We start from the raw sequence: 17326 nt of genomic DNA on the forward strand, positions 1-17326 counted from the left end.
CAGGTATTGTTGTTCAGAAATAGTACAGATGGAACATTTTCCTATTATTGTTGGCTTAAGAGCAGTTCACAAATATGGCTTAAGAATGGCTTAAGAACAGTTCACAAATACTGTAAACAAATTATGCCTACTATGTTATATGGATCCCCTACACCTTTAGCCTCATTGAATTTAGTAAGAAGTATGCCTGAGTAGACATAAGACACCACTATTAGCTGAATTAAAATGTTTTTGTGTTCTAGTCTGCTGAGCCTTGTTTTTGAGCTAAGCACAACCTTCTGAGGAAACAAAATTAGTAGATAATTGGGCAATCTCATTTTGCAAGTTGGAGAACAGCAACTTACCTCGTACATAGACTGTGAGTCCTTGGATATCACGTACTTCAAACAAAGTTGAGAGAGAGAAAGAGAAAGAGAGAAAATTACTTTCTTAAAGGTTTTCTTAGGTTTTCTTCAGGAACACTATTATTAAATTAAAAAGTGCCAGAATGGCATTGCAAGAATGGATTACTGAAGATTATGTGTGATTTGCCCAGTGTTATCTGTCTCATTATTAGGAACAAAATGAATCCTAACAAAAAGAACTTAAGATTGGCTGAACCTCCCTGAGCACGAGCTTGAAGCAGATATATTCAGACTCTTCAATATCATCTTGAAGAATGTCTACCTGTTGCTCTTTGGTGCATGCAGATATCAAAAGAACTGAACAGATATGACATTCATGGCACAACAGTGAATTGGTAGCTCTCAGGAAGGACAGTATCGGGCTATAAAATAATCCTCAATCTTTTCTTTAAAAAAAAAGAGGGAAATATGCATAAAAAGTATGTCAGTAATCAAGATTATCAATAAGTCAGTGTAAATACTACATAGGAAAACTGCTAATTTTAATCGTATTTTGAAAATTTAGATTCTTAAAAATAATTCAAATTAAGGAAATTGAATCAATACTGAGACCACTACACTAAAAATTTCAGTGCAGTAAAGAATTCTGTAGTTTCTCCAAATCTCCATACTGGAAATATTTATAATCTTGATTTATGTGGGGTGGAGGGTTCTCTAAATTCTGTGTCTTAAGTCCTATTGCTAGTCCAAACAGAATAGGCCCATTAAATCTATGTAGTACTAGAATTTTCCACAGATTCTTTCAGTGCACTTTCATATGTTTTTATGGCTACCAACTTAAAAAGAATAATTAAAGGATTATTCAGCTGTGGCTCTGAATAAGTGCAGTAGTTAGTGCTAGAGTACTGCCAGATTCCACTGTCTGGATACATCATAATCTACAAAACAGCCTACAGCATACTGAAATCAGGACTGTCAGAACAGTATTAGGGATGAAATTGTTCACCAATTTGTTATCAGAGGAAACAATGAGTAATGAGAACAGTGAAGAGAACAGAGAACAGACAATGAAGAAAGTCTTTAGAAACAGTGCAGTTTTTGAAGACTATTTGCAGTTTGGGACTTATTTTGCAGAAAATTTTGCACAATTCCCCCCCCCCTACAAAAAAAACTGTCTCGTCTGCAGAAATATTATTTTTCAATGCAGAAAAGGGTACTTCTTGTGCAAAATATGCTGTTATGCAAAAATGTATATATTTTGCACACAACTAGGCCAAAAATGTGAAATTCTCATCAGTCCATTATTCTCCTAGACAGTTTCCCAGCCCTCGAGAATATGTTTTTTTATGATTTTGCAGATATTTGAAAATATTCTTTCCATCTCTACAAAGAATCTATAAGTCCCTTCAGTGCTCTCTGTGCATACAATATGTATCTGTTCAGAAGCAAATCAAGAGGTCCCCTGGCTATTACTCACCGGGACTCCCTGCTGCACTGGAACACCTCGGACCTGGTTACAACAACAATAATAATAATAATAATAAAAAGATTAAGCACTAAATAATGTTAAAGAAGCCATTGTCTTTATGAAAATAGCAAAAAAAAAATTCCAGTTTTAATCTCTTTGACAATGGATTAGGAGGAAAAAGAAACACAAGGAAAGAGTGATAGGAGAGAAAAGTTCATCAGGGCCAGCAATTTCTTTTCCTTTATTGCAAATTAACTGAAAAGTCAACTCCAGAAGACCCTTTACAGAATCAGATGTGATGAATGGTCTCTGGGGACTATCCTGCACAGTACAATAATGTTTTAAGTTCTGGGATGTTAGATGGTGCAATCCTAGGCATGTCTACTTAGATCTAGGTGTCTCAAGCAAGTGTAAAAATAACTGTAATCTCTATGAACTCTAACCTCTTGATAGGTTTCGAATATAAAATTTATTTCTTTTAACTACAAACTTAGCATGCTAGGCATACACATAAGCTTTTAATCTACTCCATTTTTCCATTTGTTGCTGGACTATAACTCCAAGCTGCATAAGCCAGAGTAGTGAATGCTGAGAAATGCTAGGACTTACAGTCCAATAATATCTGGAGGACCATGTGATTTCCACCTCTAATGGGCTCAACAGACAGGTGCTTTGTGCCAGCCTGGGCCGGAATTAGGGGTACACAGGGGCTGAGTGTTTACATGCTCAGTAATGCTACACACCCTGGCCGCCATGATTGCGCACACAAGTCCAAATGGGGTGCGTGATGATGACATCCACGTGGCACAGCGCCCAAACAATGCTGTGCCGCACAGATGTCATCATTGCATGCGAGCGTGCCAATGGCGCCCCACGCCTGGGCTAAAAGAACCTGCCGGGAGCAGGTTCTTTTTATAATAATAATAATAATAATAATAATAAATATTTATTTATATCCCACCTCTTCCGCTTTGAAGATCGAGGCAGGTAACAGTAAATTGAATACAATATACAACAATAAAAACAACAAGCCCCACAAGAGCCTCCTGGAGGCTGTGGCGTTTGGTTGCTGCGGTCTCCAACCAGGGCAGAAAGGGGCAACATCACAACGACCTTTCTCCCAATCTGTATAGCCCCAGAGTTAATAGGTATTTATATCCACAATCTTATTCTGTACTATTATAGGACAGTTTAATCATCATTGTTTTAAATCTTCTGCAATACCTGAAAAGTGGTATATAAGTACTTAAACCACATATACAAGTGATACATTTCAAAAATTCTGCCATTTTACAACGAACACTTTTTTTTCTCCATTCTAGCCTTCTCTCCCGTTTCTAATTACTCTAATTGCTTTTAATACAATACTGTATTACAAGTTTATGAGAAGATTTTTTCCTAAGGATGTGGTTTAAGAACAGGTACTGGTATCATGTCAGGGAGGCCCAGGGATTCATGACTGGTGCTGCTTAAACAGATAATTACTTGGCTGTGATTCTTTCTGCAGTCACATCCGAAGGTATATCTATACTGTAGAAATAGTTTGTCACACCTTAACTGGCATGGCTCCATCCTACAGAATCCTGGGATTTGTAGTTTTCTGAGGCACTAACATGCTTTGGCACAGAAGCCTTTGTAAAACTACAAATCCCAAGATTCCATAGGATGGAACTACAGCACTTAAATTGATGTCAAACTGCATTATTTCTACAGTGCAGATTAGACCTTAGTCTCCATTAATGCTGGAAGTCATGGCTTCCAAACACAAGCAAATCAAGGGGGTTAAATTGTAAAACAATAAAATAAAATTGGGCTCTCAGCAAATATATATAGACGTAAAATAATTTACTGAGTAAACCTGTTAAACATTGCTTTAGTTTGTTAGTTCTCACCTAACAATACAATCCTTTAGGCAAGACCCACTTAATTTAATGGTGCAGCATACTCATATGTAAGTGTGCACAGGACAGCAACCCTGGAGCTTTTTCAGATGCTATTAGTTGGTTTCAGCTTAGAAGTCATCTTACCTGTCAGGCAGAATATGAAACAGATTGCAACAAAATGACTGGTTAAAGGCTGTAGCTTCATCTTAACAAGGATGTTTCTTCACACGGATTTAGGTTGCCACACTGATGTTCAGATAATAGAAAATAGCTGACCATAAAAAAAGAAAGAAAGAAAAATACAAGCATCAGTTATTTTGTTTCAAACCAATACATAGCTAACTGTAAACCCAAAGCTGTGGAAGTCTTCAGTGCCTAAAAATAAAATGACATTTCTGAAACAATGTGTGGTATGATGTAAAACACCCATAATAGTGTTAATTCAGATATTTTAAGAGAAAGGGGACCGTTATCAACTATCAAGAGAATAGGATGCACAAATCTTCATCTCTCTCACCTGAGTGACCTATACAAATGTCAAGGTAAAAAAAAACAACATAGACTGTAACACCATTCAGTTGTCCAGCCCTCAGAAAGACATCTTAGGTGCTAGCTTTCACCTTCTTCTCATCCAGCAGGACAAGAAGGTGTTATCAATTACTGAAAGTTACTTGAGCTGATCAAAGAATATTTAACGCTTACTTCAAGAATATTTTACTTAACCTATTATGGGGCAATTTATTCAATACAGACTTGTACAGTTATTCAATACAGTACCTGTGGTTATTAGATTTGTTTCTGGGTAAACCTCTGTCATCAAAGGCAATTTGAGAACTGCTTTTTTGCAGATTGGCTTATGTTCCATCTCTCCCCAAAACTGGGACTCATGACAGCTCACAAGATTAAAAAACAGGTAAAGATAAAAACATATCACCAATGCTTAAACACTATTTAAAATTGTTGGTTGTTGCTCCTGTTCTGTGCTTTCAAATCATCTCCATTTTGTGTCAACTCTATCTTAGGGTTACCATCTAGACAAGATTAAATCATAGCAGACTTACTATGGCCTTCATAAGGCTGAGAGGGTATAACTTGCCCAAGGTCATTCAACAAGTTTCCCTGGCAGGGATACAAACTCTGGTTTCCTGAAATCCTATTCCAGTACTAAAATGATTATACAATGCTGGCTCCATTTAAAAATACAGTTGGCCCTCTGTTTTCGCAGGGCATCTGTTCTGGACCCACCCACCCCCAACCTGTGAAAATGGAGGCTCATGCTCATTCAAGCCCCATAGACTTGAATGGAGCATGCGACTGTGCACGCGCCATTGCAAATAGTGGAGGTTGACCCCCCATATATATTCAAGGGCCCGGATCTCAGATCTGCACATTAGGAGGGGCAACTGTACATGAATAAAAAGTACAACAAGAACAGGAATGGAGCTAACCTTGCCTGGAAAGGAGTTTCAAGTAAGCTGATACATTTTTCAGATTGTTCCAACAAAGGATTCCCCTCCCCCCCCCCCCCACACAAAAAACCCACATTGGGGAGTTCTAACAAATGCAGACTCTGGCAAATTAATTCTCATTATTTCTCTCCTGATACTGATTTATTTTTCTTTCTAGTGCTTTCCTTTTCTTTTCCCCTATTCATTTAGCGCTTACTTCAAGAATCTGCACAATGGTAACATGCATTTTAAATTTTACATTACTGGAAAAGGATTCACTTGAGTAAATTGAAATAATAGAGCAACCCCATGAGGAGGAGACTGATGATAATTATACACAAATGGATGTCGGATGTTATAACCTGCTCATCACACTGTGCCTTAGAAAGAAGGTGTCTTAAGTAGGGGTCAGACAGTGCTATGCCAAGCACATTACTTGTCTGAAGTATGGTCCTTGGATTTGCTTTTATTTAATCAGGTTCCATTTTGAAAGACTGTCAGATTATCACCTGCAAGCAGAGTGCCACCAAGAACTCATTAGGGAGCAAGTGCAGTTGAATGCTGTGCTAGATATATTTATTTAAAACTACCAAAGGGTATGTATAGGAAAGGAAATCCATTCCTGAGTTACCAGTATTTCAAAACAGCAGCAACTAGGTGTGTAGTATGTTTAAACTTGTTCACCTAGTGAGCAGTGAATGTAGGGGGACTCTTTGATATACTTCAGTCACAAATGTTCTCAGAGCTGTTTGCTGTTAATGAGACACTATGCCAGTTCCTTTGTAAAAAAAAATCTGAGAGACTGTAACTGACTGGACTACTCCAGATGAAATGCCCAATCAGCAGTTCAAACTGATCTAACAGTCACTCTTTCAAAAGATGGAATTCATATCTATGGTGTACATATCCTATCCTTGCTTTGTAAAAGATATTAAGACCTTTTCACTCAGCAGCTGTGGATATTTTTGTGTGTGAAAGGAAAAAAACCATTTGAATGCACTCCAAGTACAGAAGCAGTGAAACGGTGGTTGAGAGTTGAATTTCATGTTTCTGCAGGCATAACTCCATGTTTCCTATGTTGAGTCTCTTGGAGACACAAGACAGTTTAGATGTGATCAATCCAATCTTCTGCAAACTAATTGTTTCCTTGAAGTTGTGTAAATAAGATTCTGAACCTCTAATTAGCTATAATGTTAACTGATTGTTCTCAGAGCCTTAAAAATAAAGATCATAACACCTTTATATATATATATCTCCTCATATCCTCTGTCCACTGAGGACAAACACAGCAAGAGATTTTCTCCCAAACTGCATGTTTCCTAGCAACTATTTCAAATGGAGTGGCTTTTTAACATCAGTCACTTGCTTTTTTTGAGAACGCTTAAAAACATCTCTTTCATCCTGTGAATGCACAATATAAATTAGACTAGCAGGCAGCTGCAAGCTAGAAAGAAGGAAAGGAACACCGATCCAGGTCTCCAGCTGATTTGGAACAATGCTAGCTGTTTATATATTTCATTATATTTGTATTGCCTAAACATTGCATCTCAGAGTTAATAGGTAAATGTAACTGATTGCCTTATAGCCTGGGATGCATGAATCTATCAGCTTCAGTTTTGATCACATTCCCCCCCCTCAGAAATTATCCAATTTCTGCATCAGTTTGAATATACACAAAATGTGCAAGTATTCTACATATACAATATTTATCCAAATATATGAATTCTGAAATACTTGTCTCTCCTGATGTAGTGCTGCCATAGACCTGAACAGAATTGCAAAGAAATCAGAACTTTAGAAGTATTTGAAAACCAAAAGAGAGCACAATTAGCTTCTGTGGGCATGCTAGCTTCAGGACATGAAATCTGTGGCTGAAATTTTCCATGATGCTTAAAAAATAAAACCACAAGCAAAGGTGATAACATATGAACGAATATATGTAGAAAAATAATAATAATAAAAAACTTTTACAGATGATTAGAAAATGGGCCAAACCAAATTATTACTACTGTCTACTGAATAGAACATTAAACTACAGGCAAAAGATCTAACTTTGAATCTTTGCTCTGCTATCATTCTCATTGGGTAGCTTTTCACCAGTCACTATCTCTTGGCTTAATCTTCCCCAACACTGCTGGGATTGGGATAAGAGGAGGAAGAAACATGTGAATTAGCTGAGTGTCTTGGAAAAATGGGACAGCACTGAATTAAAGATTTATTGAACAACCCACTGAATCAGAAGTAACATATATTTGTAATTGATAAACATATGCTAATCTTTGAACTTGTGTTTGTTGTTTAAGATATACAGTGTGCCTTCCAGCATACGCTGGAAGCTGTGTCAGAAGTTGCAGCGCCATGCGCCATAAAAAGCAATGGTGCATGCACCGCACACCGCCACAGGCACAAACCACATTCACTTGAATGGGGCTTGAGCATCCATGTTTTTTCCCTTACGCAGGGGGGTCCAGAACGGATCCCCCGTGTAAGGGAAGGGATGACTGCATTGTGAAACAGTATTTAACATCTACAAAAAGCACAGCACATGCTGCCAGAACAGACCTTGCCAATAGGGAAGGGACTTATAGCACACTAAAGGGCCAAACAATTCCCACCCCTAAAGGGCTGAGAAGACTGGTCAGGATAGCACAGGCCAAGCCCATGCTTTCCTGATCTGGGTCCCAACCTGTGTCTGTCCCCAGGCTGGTGTAGGGACGGGCAGGTGTTTAAATGCCATTCCCTTCCTACACCACAGACTCACTACAACTGTGTGCCCCTTGCCTCCCTCTGCCATTGCCACTAGTGAGAAGAGTCCCATTGCTACATCAAATGTGGAAATCAGGTGCTTGGCTGCATCCAGATGGCCAGGTGCCCTGCTTCCACATCAGATGCAGCAACAGGGGTCTTCTCACTGGTGGCAATAGTGAAGGGAGGTAAGTGGCAGGTGGGCTTTCTGACCTGCCAAGGTTTGCCACAGAGTTTCTGAGAATTTCTGCAGCAAACAGTGAGTTGTTTTGCCCTGCACTAAGGCCTCTTTGACCTGGGATTGGGCTGGATCCACCAGACCAGATTCCATCTGCTGAGATCCAGCTTGCTGCAAGCCTGGGAGTATTGGTCTATGTGGTCCAAAGACGACAATGTAAGGCTGGGGGGAACATGGGCCTTTTGCCCCATTTGGACAACCCCTTTGAGAATTGCTTGGATTTGCCCATTCTTGAGTGACATGTTTTGCATCCACACAGATCTCATTTCTTCTGGTTCAAGCATAGTTGTAGTAACAACAACAACAACAACAACAACAACACTTTATTCATACCCTGCTTCTCTGTCAAAAGGCAATCGTGGTGGTAATCCACCAGCCATTTCTTACCAGCTGCACTTCAACAGATGAAGCCTTGTGAAAATTTCAGCAAATTTACTGTTTTGTTCATAAATCTAAACCTTACTCAAAGAATGTTTTACATAGAAGTTTCTCTAATACCAATATTAATAAAAATACATGCTTTCTGTAGTGGTTATTTTTAAGTTAAACATACAGATACACAGATGATGCTTGAATTTGTAATTCCACTTTTAGTGAGAACTCTTGTTCCTCTCTTAACAGTGCATGAAAAAATAGGGGTACACTCATTAAAAGTTTACACACTCATGAGTTTTTGTTAGATCTTTTTGTATCTATTACACTTGTTAGAACGATCTCTCATGAAAATGGGATACCTATTCATGCCCTACTCGTTTTTTTAAATTTTATTTTTAAGGACACATTTTCATGTCATTGTTCCATATGGCATATCATAAAAATAATAAATATTAAATGCTACAGATCTACATAATCATCCTAACAATCATGTCATTTTTTTCTCCTTTCCCAGTCCTCATCCACATACCCTGCAGACTATAAAATCCATTAAAATCATTGGCGTATTTGAGATTAATTTCAACAATAAAACAATAGCACCCTGACAATTTATCTACAAACTGATAGATGTGGAACATATGACATGCCTTTCAGACATTTACAGTTAATAAAAGTGATTAAAAGTGACATTAATTTAAATCCCAACTAGATTTTAGACATGAACACACAAGGGACATGGAGAGTGCGATGCAATGTACCAGATCTGTGAAATTGTTGTAAAGTTTATAGTCCATAAGGCAATTTATAGTCTTTAACATAATAAAACGTTTTATACTGACTTGCACAGTATGCTAAAATATGTCAATGCATAGAGTTTTGTATAGTTCAGGAATGAATCCGTAGTTGCTTGGTATAATGACACTGTATAACAACAAGTGTCAATAATGTTTATTAGTGCAAAAAAACAAACAAACAACAACAACAACAACCCACAGGATTTCTCTTTTCATCATCAGAACAAGGATTGTGCCCATTTCTGCAGTGTGATTATCATAATCTTCCCCACTTATCACTGGATCCAGTGGAACCCAATTTCAAACTTCCATCAAAACCAGTATATCTGAATGCTACGATTGAAGCTGCGATGTGTCACTCAAGGGGGCAAAATCAGAAAATTCAACAACCATACAAGTATATTCCATCTATTAATATCTTTGCTAAGTACTAGCTTTACTAACTTAACAATATGTTTTATGGCCTGGAAATGTCAGCTATCATTACCAAAAGAAAAATATATGCTGTGTAGATTTTAATATTTTTGAAGTAATGATCTCATTCTATCAATTCTGTGTTCACTACATTATGATTGTGCATACAATTAACATTTGGAAAATAATGTAACTGGTCCTGTAGGTTTCGATTCTAAACTTGAGAATCCACCACTGGCTTGTCCAAGGGTTATGGCTTGCATGATTCCATTTTCATATTTGGTTCTTTCAGGTCATTAACATATGGCTCTGCCTCCTCTGCATAGTTACCCCCTACGTATAATCAAATACTTATGATAACAGTAAGTGAATCTTTAAAATTTCAACTTGACTTTTAGTGTTCATGGGTTAATGATCACTTGGAATGAACATCAGTGTTGCAAATTGATCATTGAGTTGGAAGTGGATGGAGGGAAGGTCTTCACTTCTGAGAGAGAAAAGAAGGAAGGTGGGACCCAATCTCCATCCACTGCTTCTTGCATTGATGTTGCCATTGTAATCCCCCTGGCAAAGTTAGCAAGGTGAGGTGGGCCTGGTGAGACGGACTTGGATTGGTGGAGTGGTGATGATGCAAGAGCTAATGGACATAGGGAGGGTCTCTACTTCTGAAGGATGACAGGGAGAAGACAGGGTGCCAACTCGCCATCCACCGCCTCTTGCATTGTCACTGCTGCTGCCACAGCACAGGAGGCAAGAGAAGGTGAGGCAAAGTGAGGCAGGCCGGGGAGGCAGCAGTGGGCATGATGCTGCAGCTTTGAAAACCACTACACCACCGTGCTTTATATGTTATAAAAAGTTCAATAAAATCAGGTTTCTATGAATAAGAATTTCTCTCTCACACACACACAACTTCTTGCATTTAGGAAATGGGAGACCTTTATTAGTGCATCTCTCACAGCCATGGAAAAGTGAAAGGACATGGCAGTTACAGTTCCTCACAGGATAGAGGGGGTGGAGTGGTGATTCAGGGTTTGGGATTTCACAACCATCCAGGCTTTCCAAAGGGAAGCCAGGGCTGTAATAGTTGTTTGGAATCTTTTCCCATCAGGCTCCACTATGTCATGTTGCCAAAAAATCCAAAAGTTCTTGTAATCTCATCCTGCAGCGTTTTCATATCTTTTGTTCCTGCTTGTCAGCACAGAATTATAAATGAAGACTTCCATCCCTACCCACCAATTTACAGATAGCTACCAGAAGCTCCAGAAACTGCCAGTTTGCTTTTGCTTTTGTTGGGATTGCAAAAGCGGGAATTTTCAAGCAGCTGACATCTCACATTGGAAATGTTAAAGGAAGAGATTCCTGTGACTGGTTCTTGGCTGACCAATCTGATTACGGTCACCTTTAATAATATAATAATAATAATACATTTTTATTTCTATTTCCTGCCTCTCCTTATGGATCGAGGTGAGATTTACACCTTGCTAGGCAGAGTGGCCTCACCAGAGCAGATCCAGCATTGTGTCATGATCTGCAGCCACATTATGATTTGTTCGGCAGGGCACCAGGTCTGAATTTGCTAGTTTGCGCCCCAACTGGGATTAAATGTTTTGGCTACCATCAGGTGGTTTGTGAAGAGAGGCTGTTGTTGGCATGGCTTGCTACCAATGTTGTTTGGGAAGCCCAAGGGGCCTCCACCCCATGTTTTGGTCATTCACCTGGGCAGTAATGACCTAGGTTTGCTGGAGAGTAAGACCCTGCCATTTGCAAACTATGGGTCATACAGTTTACATGGCCTGGGGTGTCCTTATTGTGGTCTGCTATTCTGCGCCAGCAAAATGGTGGGGTGAATGAGACCCATGTTACCTTGAGAAACACAAAACCATCTCAGTGTAATACCATAACAGAATTCCATATAATTGCGAAGGTAAGACTGGGAAATAAAAAAATAAGATTATAAATAAATAAATAAATAAATAAATGCTCCTGAATAGTAAAGATATACAACTGAGCACAAATGTTAGCATAATCCAAGCCATCGTATTCTCCATGTATGGGCAGTAAAAGAATCAGACACAAGGAAAATCAACTCATTTGAAATGTGGTGCTAAAGAAGAGTGCTTAGGATACCGTGGACAGCCAAAGAGACAAACAATGGGTCTTGGAACAGATCAAGACATAGGCAGGATACAGACCGCCCCTTTCCCCGACTGATCAGGGCCTGAGCTGCCACAGCAGCAGCCCCGGAGTCCCCTATCTGCCGCTTTTCCAGGCCATGGGGAAGCGGCAAAACGCCACTTCCCTGAGGTCTGGAAAGGGGTGTCCTTGGGGCACCCTTGGCCCCTTTCTCTTCAGTATCGCTGGCGTGGCCATGTAAAGGCCGCGCCAGTGATACGTGGCGCGAAAGGAGCTCCGTTTTGGAGCTCCTTTCAGCACCACTGATAGAGCACCACAAGCGCTCTTCAGTGGCGCCAGTACATAACAGCCATGCTGTGCCATTTGGATGCAACGCGGCCGTTAGGTCAAAATGGCGGCACCCATGTAGACAGGGCGCTGCCATTTTGACGTCCTGAGTACGTACTAGGGTTTGGGAGCATCTGAAAAGGACGCTCCCAGGCAACCGTAGCACGTACTGTGTACGTGCTTTTTGGCCCATCTGTACAGGGTCCATAGATCTCCTTAGAAACGAAGATGATTAAATTGAAGCTGGTGTACTTTGGCCATATAATGAGAAGGTATGGATCACTGGAAAAGACAATAATGCTAGGAAAGGTAGAGGACAGAAGAAGGAGAGGAAGACCGCATACCATACGGATGGATTCAATCAGGGGGTACACAAGCATGGGCTTGCAGGAAATAAGCAGAGAAATGGAAGATAGGTGTACTTGAAAGTGTTTCATCCACAGTGTCATCCTGAGTCAAAATCGACAGATAACAACAATGCAGATAAAAAAGGCAGATAACAACAACAAGAAGACTGGGTTGAAGTAAGAAATACAGCAGCAGTATAGCATTTTTCTTCTTTGGTTCAGACAGCAAAATATGCTCTTCTGGAGGTGTGAGAGTCCTTGCTCTGTTCAGATGGCAAGAGAAATCTAGTTGAGAAGAAGAGGACAAACTAAATTAAAATGAGTTCTGCAGTATCTGAGGACCTTATCGCACACACAATTTTCAACGTTTTGGGGACGGAAGGAGGACGCTCATGTGCATGCGCGTCCGGCAGAAAACGGAGTATATTGCACATGAAGACGTCCTCCAAGAGGCCCCGTTCCCTCCCCCGGCGCGCACTCGTTCGCATCCAGTGCACGCTGGGGGGGCGGAACAGGGCCTCTTGGAGGATGTCTTCATGTGCGATAAACTCCGTTTTTTGCAGGACGCGCGTGCACACAAGCGTCCTCCTCCAGTCCCCAGAACGTTGAAAATTGTGAGTGCGATAAGGTCCTGTGTCTTGTGGCCTAAATGATTTAACCCCAAGGTGAAGGGCCTATGGAGAGAAATCACTAATGATTTACTCCATATCTGCCACCTCCCACTCTAAGAAGAAAAATACAAGAGCCAGGTGGCATCCAAAGGTACAAGACATTTAAATGATCTTCACCAGCTGTTTGTTATCTATCAAGTAAGGTCATCAGATATGTGTATAGTTCATTCAGAATGAATATTAAATGCATACTTTTGCAGCTAAAGAATCATAGAATCATAGAGTTGGAAGAGACCGCACGGGCCATCCAGTCCAACCCCCTGCCATGCCGGAAATCCAAATCAAAGCATCCCCAACAGATGGCCATCCAGCCTCTGCTTAAAGACCTCCAAGGAAGGAGACTCAGAGAAGGAAAGAGAAGGAATCACTTAAGCAGATCTTTGGGGAGGCAGTAAGTTATGAGCAGAACAGCAATAGGAAACGAAAGATGATAGAAAAAGTTAATTACGAGAAAAACAGAACAAGGCCAGTGAGATAATGCAAAATAAAAATAAAATACAAACAGGAAAAGTGTGTGCCTCAGATCCCAAGGTGCTTTTGCAAGGAATGTGTGTGTGCATGCTAAATTTCTCTAATTCTTCCTCTGTTTCTGCATTTACCTTGCATGCTATATGACATCCAGGCCATCCTCAGGAATTGTTTCTCGCAATCATAAGGGTTGCAGTAATAAGTGTAAAAATATTTTAATTTTTTTTAGAAATTATTTTCATTACAAAAGTTTGTTTGTTTTTTATTTTCCCAGGCCATTTAATCTAATCAGTTAAACCTCGGCTGAAATGACTTGCACTGTTATTTTAGATTTCCCCAATCAGAAAGCTAGACAATTATGAAAGCAAGGAAGATATATTAAGAGATGTTTAATTTACTTGAAAATAGAAATTTAGGTTCTGTTTTTAATAATGACTGTGTCATTCAGATTATTCTAAATGGCAACATTGAGCAAAGAACCAGGAGACTAATAATACTAATTGTAAGATTTCATTACCAGTTTAATAAAATGTTAAGAACATTTACTTCATCATCTTCAATATCATTTCCGAAAGTAATGTGGGATGCAAATCCAGTATATAAGTAAATAAATTGAAATTTGCTATAACACAAAACAGACCAAATGATAAAAATAGCAACTAACAGTTGACATTTTGAATTAGAGTTTAAATATTATTCTTGTTTCAGAATGAGTGATACCAGATGTCCAGAAAGCCTTTCAGAAGATGGGTAATTTAAAATCAGGAACTCAACAAACAGCACTAATAGATGCATGGCAGGACATTCACATAGAGAGACTAATCAATGCATCAAGCTAAAGAGTCCATTAAGCCACTTCATCAGGTGGACAATGACGTAAATTACTCTTCAACTTATGACATCTTACCAATCGGTTAGATTTAGGGAAAGAAAATTAAATGGAAAAAACCTAACCTACTTAACTCCATACTCAAGTAGAAGCACTCCTTACAAAGAAAATTCACTTTTTTCATCTTTATAAACATGTAATCCAGGAATTCTCCATATATGAAAAGGAGCAGAAGGAGTAATAGGTGAGGCACCATTTTCTTTTTATGTTTACGTAATAATATATGAGAAGAGAGCTATACATCTCCTCATCAGGGAATGTGTATAACACTAGGCATGATCTGGTGGCAGCTTAGGGCTAAAGCAGATGTTCTATAAATACTCAGCATGCATTACAGATTCAATTTTGCTTTAGCTGTTTCAAAGCAGGCACAGAGGCAGTAAAAGAAAGCCAGAAAGAACACACATTTTGTGTACAATTCTAGAAATCATCCAGAATTCTGGTAATTGTCATACACTGTAAGAATAAGTAAATGAATACTCCAGAATATTCTAGCTGGTAAAAAAACTGCTCATATAAGAAGATGAACTCAGTCTCAAGTTGTGGAGGTGGAAAGGAGTCCAGAACAGCCATAGTTATTGTTCAGTTCCAAAGAAACTTCAAGTCTACTTGCCAAGTCAGTTTCACAATACTAGGACAGTTATCCAAACGTTGTTTCTTTTATGCTGGTGGCAAACTTCCTGTATCATGAAAGCATCCAGGGTTGCTTAATTCCAAGCACAACTGTGCCAAGATACTTTGTTCCACTTACAATAAGCAACAGCAAGACCAAAACAAACACTTTCTGGCCATTTTCTACTAATCCTTCTACTGAAAAATTCTATTTTCCTTTTTCTGTGGCTATGAAGAGTTGGTCTCTCATATTTGGTATTTGATACTTCCCTATTCTTATTTTAAAAATATGTCTTCTTTATCACAAAGTAACATATATAGGTCCTGTACAGATGGGCCCTTTGCGGCGTGTCCATGACATGCTAGGGTTGCCTTGGGGGCGGTGCGTGCACATGCCCCGCAACCCTAGCACCGACATTACACAGCACCATACAGATGGCGCATGTAATGATGAGGTCGCAGCTGCGCTGCCTCCAAACGGTGCTGCGCAGCTGCAACTTAACTGCACTCTCTCTGGCACTTTGCGGCACCACAAAAAGGAGCCACTTTTTGGAGCTCCTTTTGTGCTGCGCAGCAGCGCCGTGCAATTTGTATGCTGTGGTGCTCCTGCGCAGCAAAGAGAGGCACTTCCCTGGCACCTCTTTCTGGTGGTCTGTACCCCACCATAGATACCTACACACCAAAATGAGGATGTAATGTTTTATTTGTTTATTGCTTATAGGTTAATTAATAATTGATCATATTAATAACAAATATTACATTTGACAATCTGCTAAATTGATGGAAGAGAAGTCAATGTTATTTAGGACCAGCTGGTGGCTTCCATGCCAATGGGGCTATAAATCCAGTCTGGGTTTCAGTCTAACTCTTAAAGGAGCTATCCAGGGTGTTGACAATAGGTTCAATTTGGAATTGCTCTTTCACAAAGATGCAACAACTAGTGCTCGAAGTAATTCCAGGAGCATATTGTGGTTTCAAATGCAGTAGTAATTTACAACTGAGCACCGCATGTAGAAGCCTGCTCTAGCCCTGGGTTCCAGTGCTCCCTAGGGTTTTTAAATTCTGCTTTGTGGCCATGTCAAAGAAGGAAGGGAAGGGAAACTTCATGAGTCTAAAGCTAATTTTTGGTGTGTTATTACATCCTAACTGATCTAATGTGGTTAATTCAAACCAGAGTTTGCCAAAACAAGTCAAAATTAAACCATGATTTCCGATCCTGGTTTGTTTAATAAATCACTTAACCTGTCCTAATCTACATGTAATGATAAAGTGTTATTAGTTTAAACCAGGAGTTAGATGTTTCTAATATCCTTTTTTGGCATTGGAGGAGACAGGTGTGGGTCTCCTTTGCACCGGAGGTTAAGAAAGGTCATTCACAGAACAACACTGTCTCTTTAATCTCCTTGACTTTGGAAATGCAAATGTGTAGAAATGTCAGAAGAATCATCCTGTCTTACCATCAAATATAGCCATGCTGAAGACACACAATCCTTATTTTGGCATTCCAATCCCACAAGAAGAAGAAAGTGGGGCCATGCTCACCAGCCACACAACCCATGTAAAAACACATGAAGAAGGGATGCTGCTGTATGGATGCATTACTTATAATCCTGACAAATATTTTTTTTTTCCAAAATTGACAAACTATGCTTTCTAACTTGGAACAAGTCAGGATCTTAAATCATTCCCTAACCAACTTATAGCTCCCTACCCAACTCCTTACTCATTAGCTGACAAGGGCATCAAATGTGAAATTGTGCTGCATGAACAATAAAACAGAAATAGAGTATTAGCCACATCCAGTAAAATGTCTGAATGAAAAACTCTGCAGAAATATTATTGTAATGGTAGTAAGAAAAGTAACTCTGTAAAATTAAAGTTAGCATGGAAGGGGTTTTGGGGGGTGGGTGGGGTTAATGCTGCAGTGATGGGACAGGTTAGTCTGGAGCTTAAGCCTATACTTTAATGCTACAGTAGAATAAAATAACAATAAATGAGAATATATTTAACAGTTATGCCTTTTTAAAAAATCAATGTAAAAAGAGTAAAGGTTCGCACCATTATTTATGCATTCATATTTCTGCCAGAAAGACTGAAAGAAACTTTGGATATATTCCTCAAGTGTAGGACTGATGAAATTGCACATCATCTCCATTACTTCATTCAAAAT

The 17326-nt window shown here is 39.3% G+C and overlaps 1 protein-coding gene across 1 annotated transcript in view; it reads right to left on the reverse strand.

Annotated features, from left to right (window-relative positions):
- LOC149312253 (contactin-1-like) overlaps window positions 1-17326 on the reverse strand; it is a 218952-nt gene that overhangs the window by 78364 nt on the left and 123262 nt on the right. Inside the window, exons 3-5 of the mRNA XM_089524286.1 lie at window positions 3840-3966; window positions 1822-1854; window positions 345-380 (exon numbers count right to left, since the gene is read on the reverse strand). Coding sequence (XP_089380412.1) covers window positions 345-380; window positions 1822-1854; window positions 3840-3900 — 130 coding nt within the window. The 5' untranslated portion in view covers window positions 3901-3966. The remainder of the gene's footprint in view (window positions 1-344; window positions 381-1821; window positions 1855-3839; window positions 3967-17326) is intronic.

The sequence above is a fragment of the Sceloporus occidentalis genome, unplaced genomic scaffold (genome assembly GCF_023333645.1).
Source record: "Sceloporus occidentalis isolate IW3139 unplaced genomic scaffold, rSceOcc1.0.p SCAF_5, whole genome shotgun sequence".
NCBI lineage: Eukaryota > Metazoa > Chordata > Lepidosauria > Squamata > Phrynosomatidae > Sceloporus > Sceloporus occidentalis.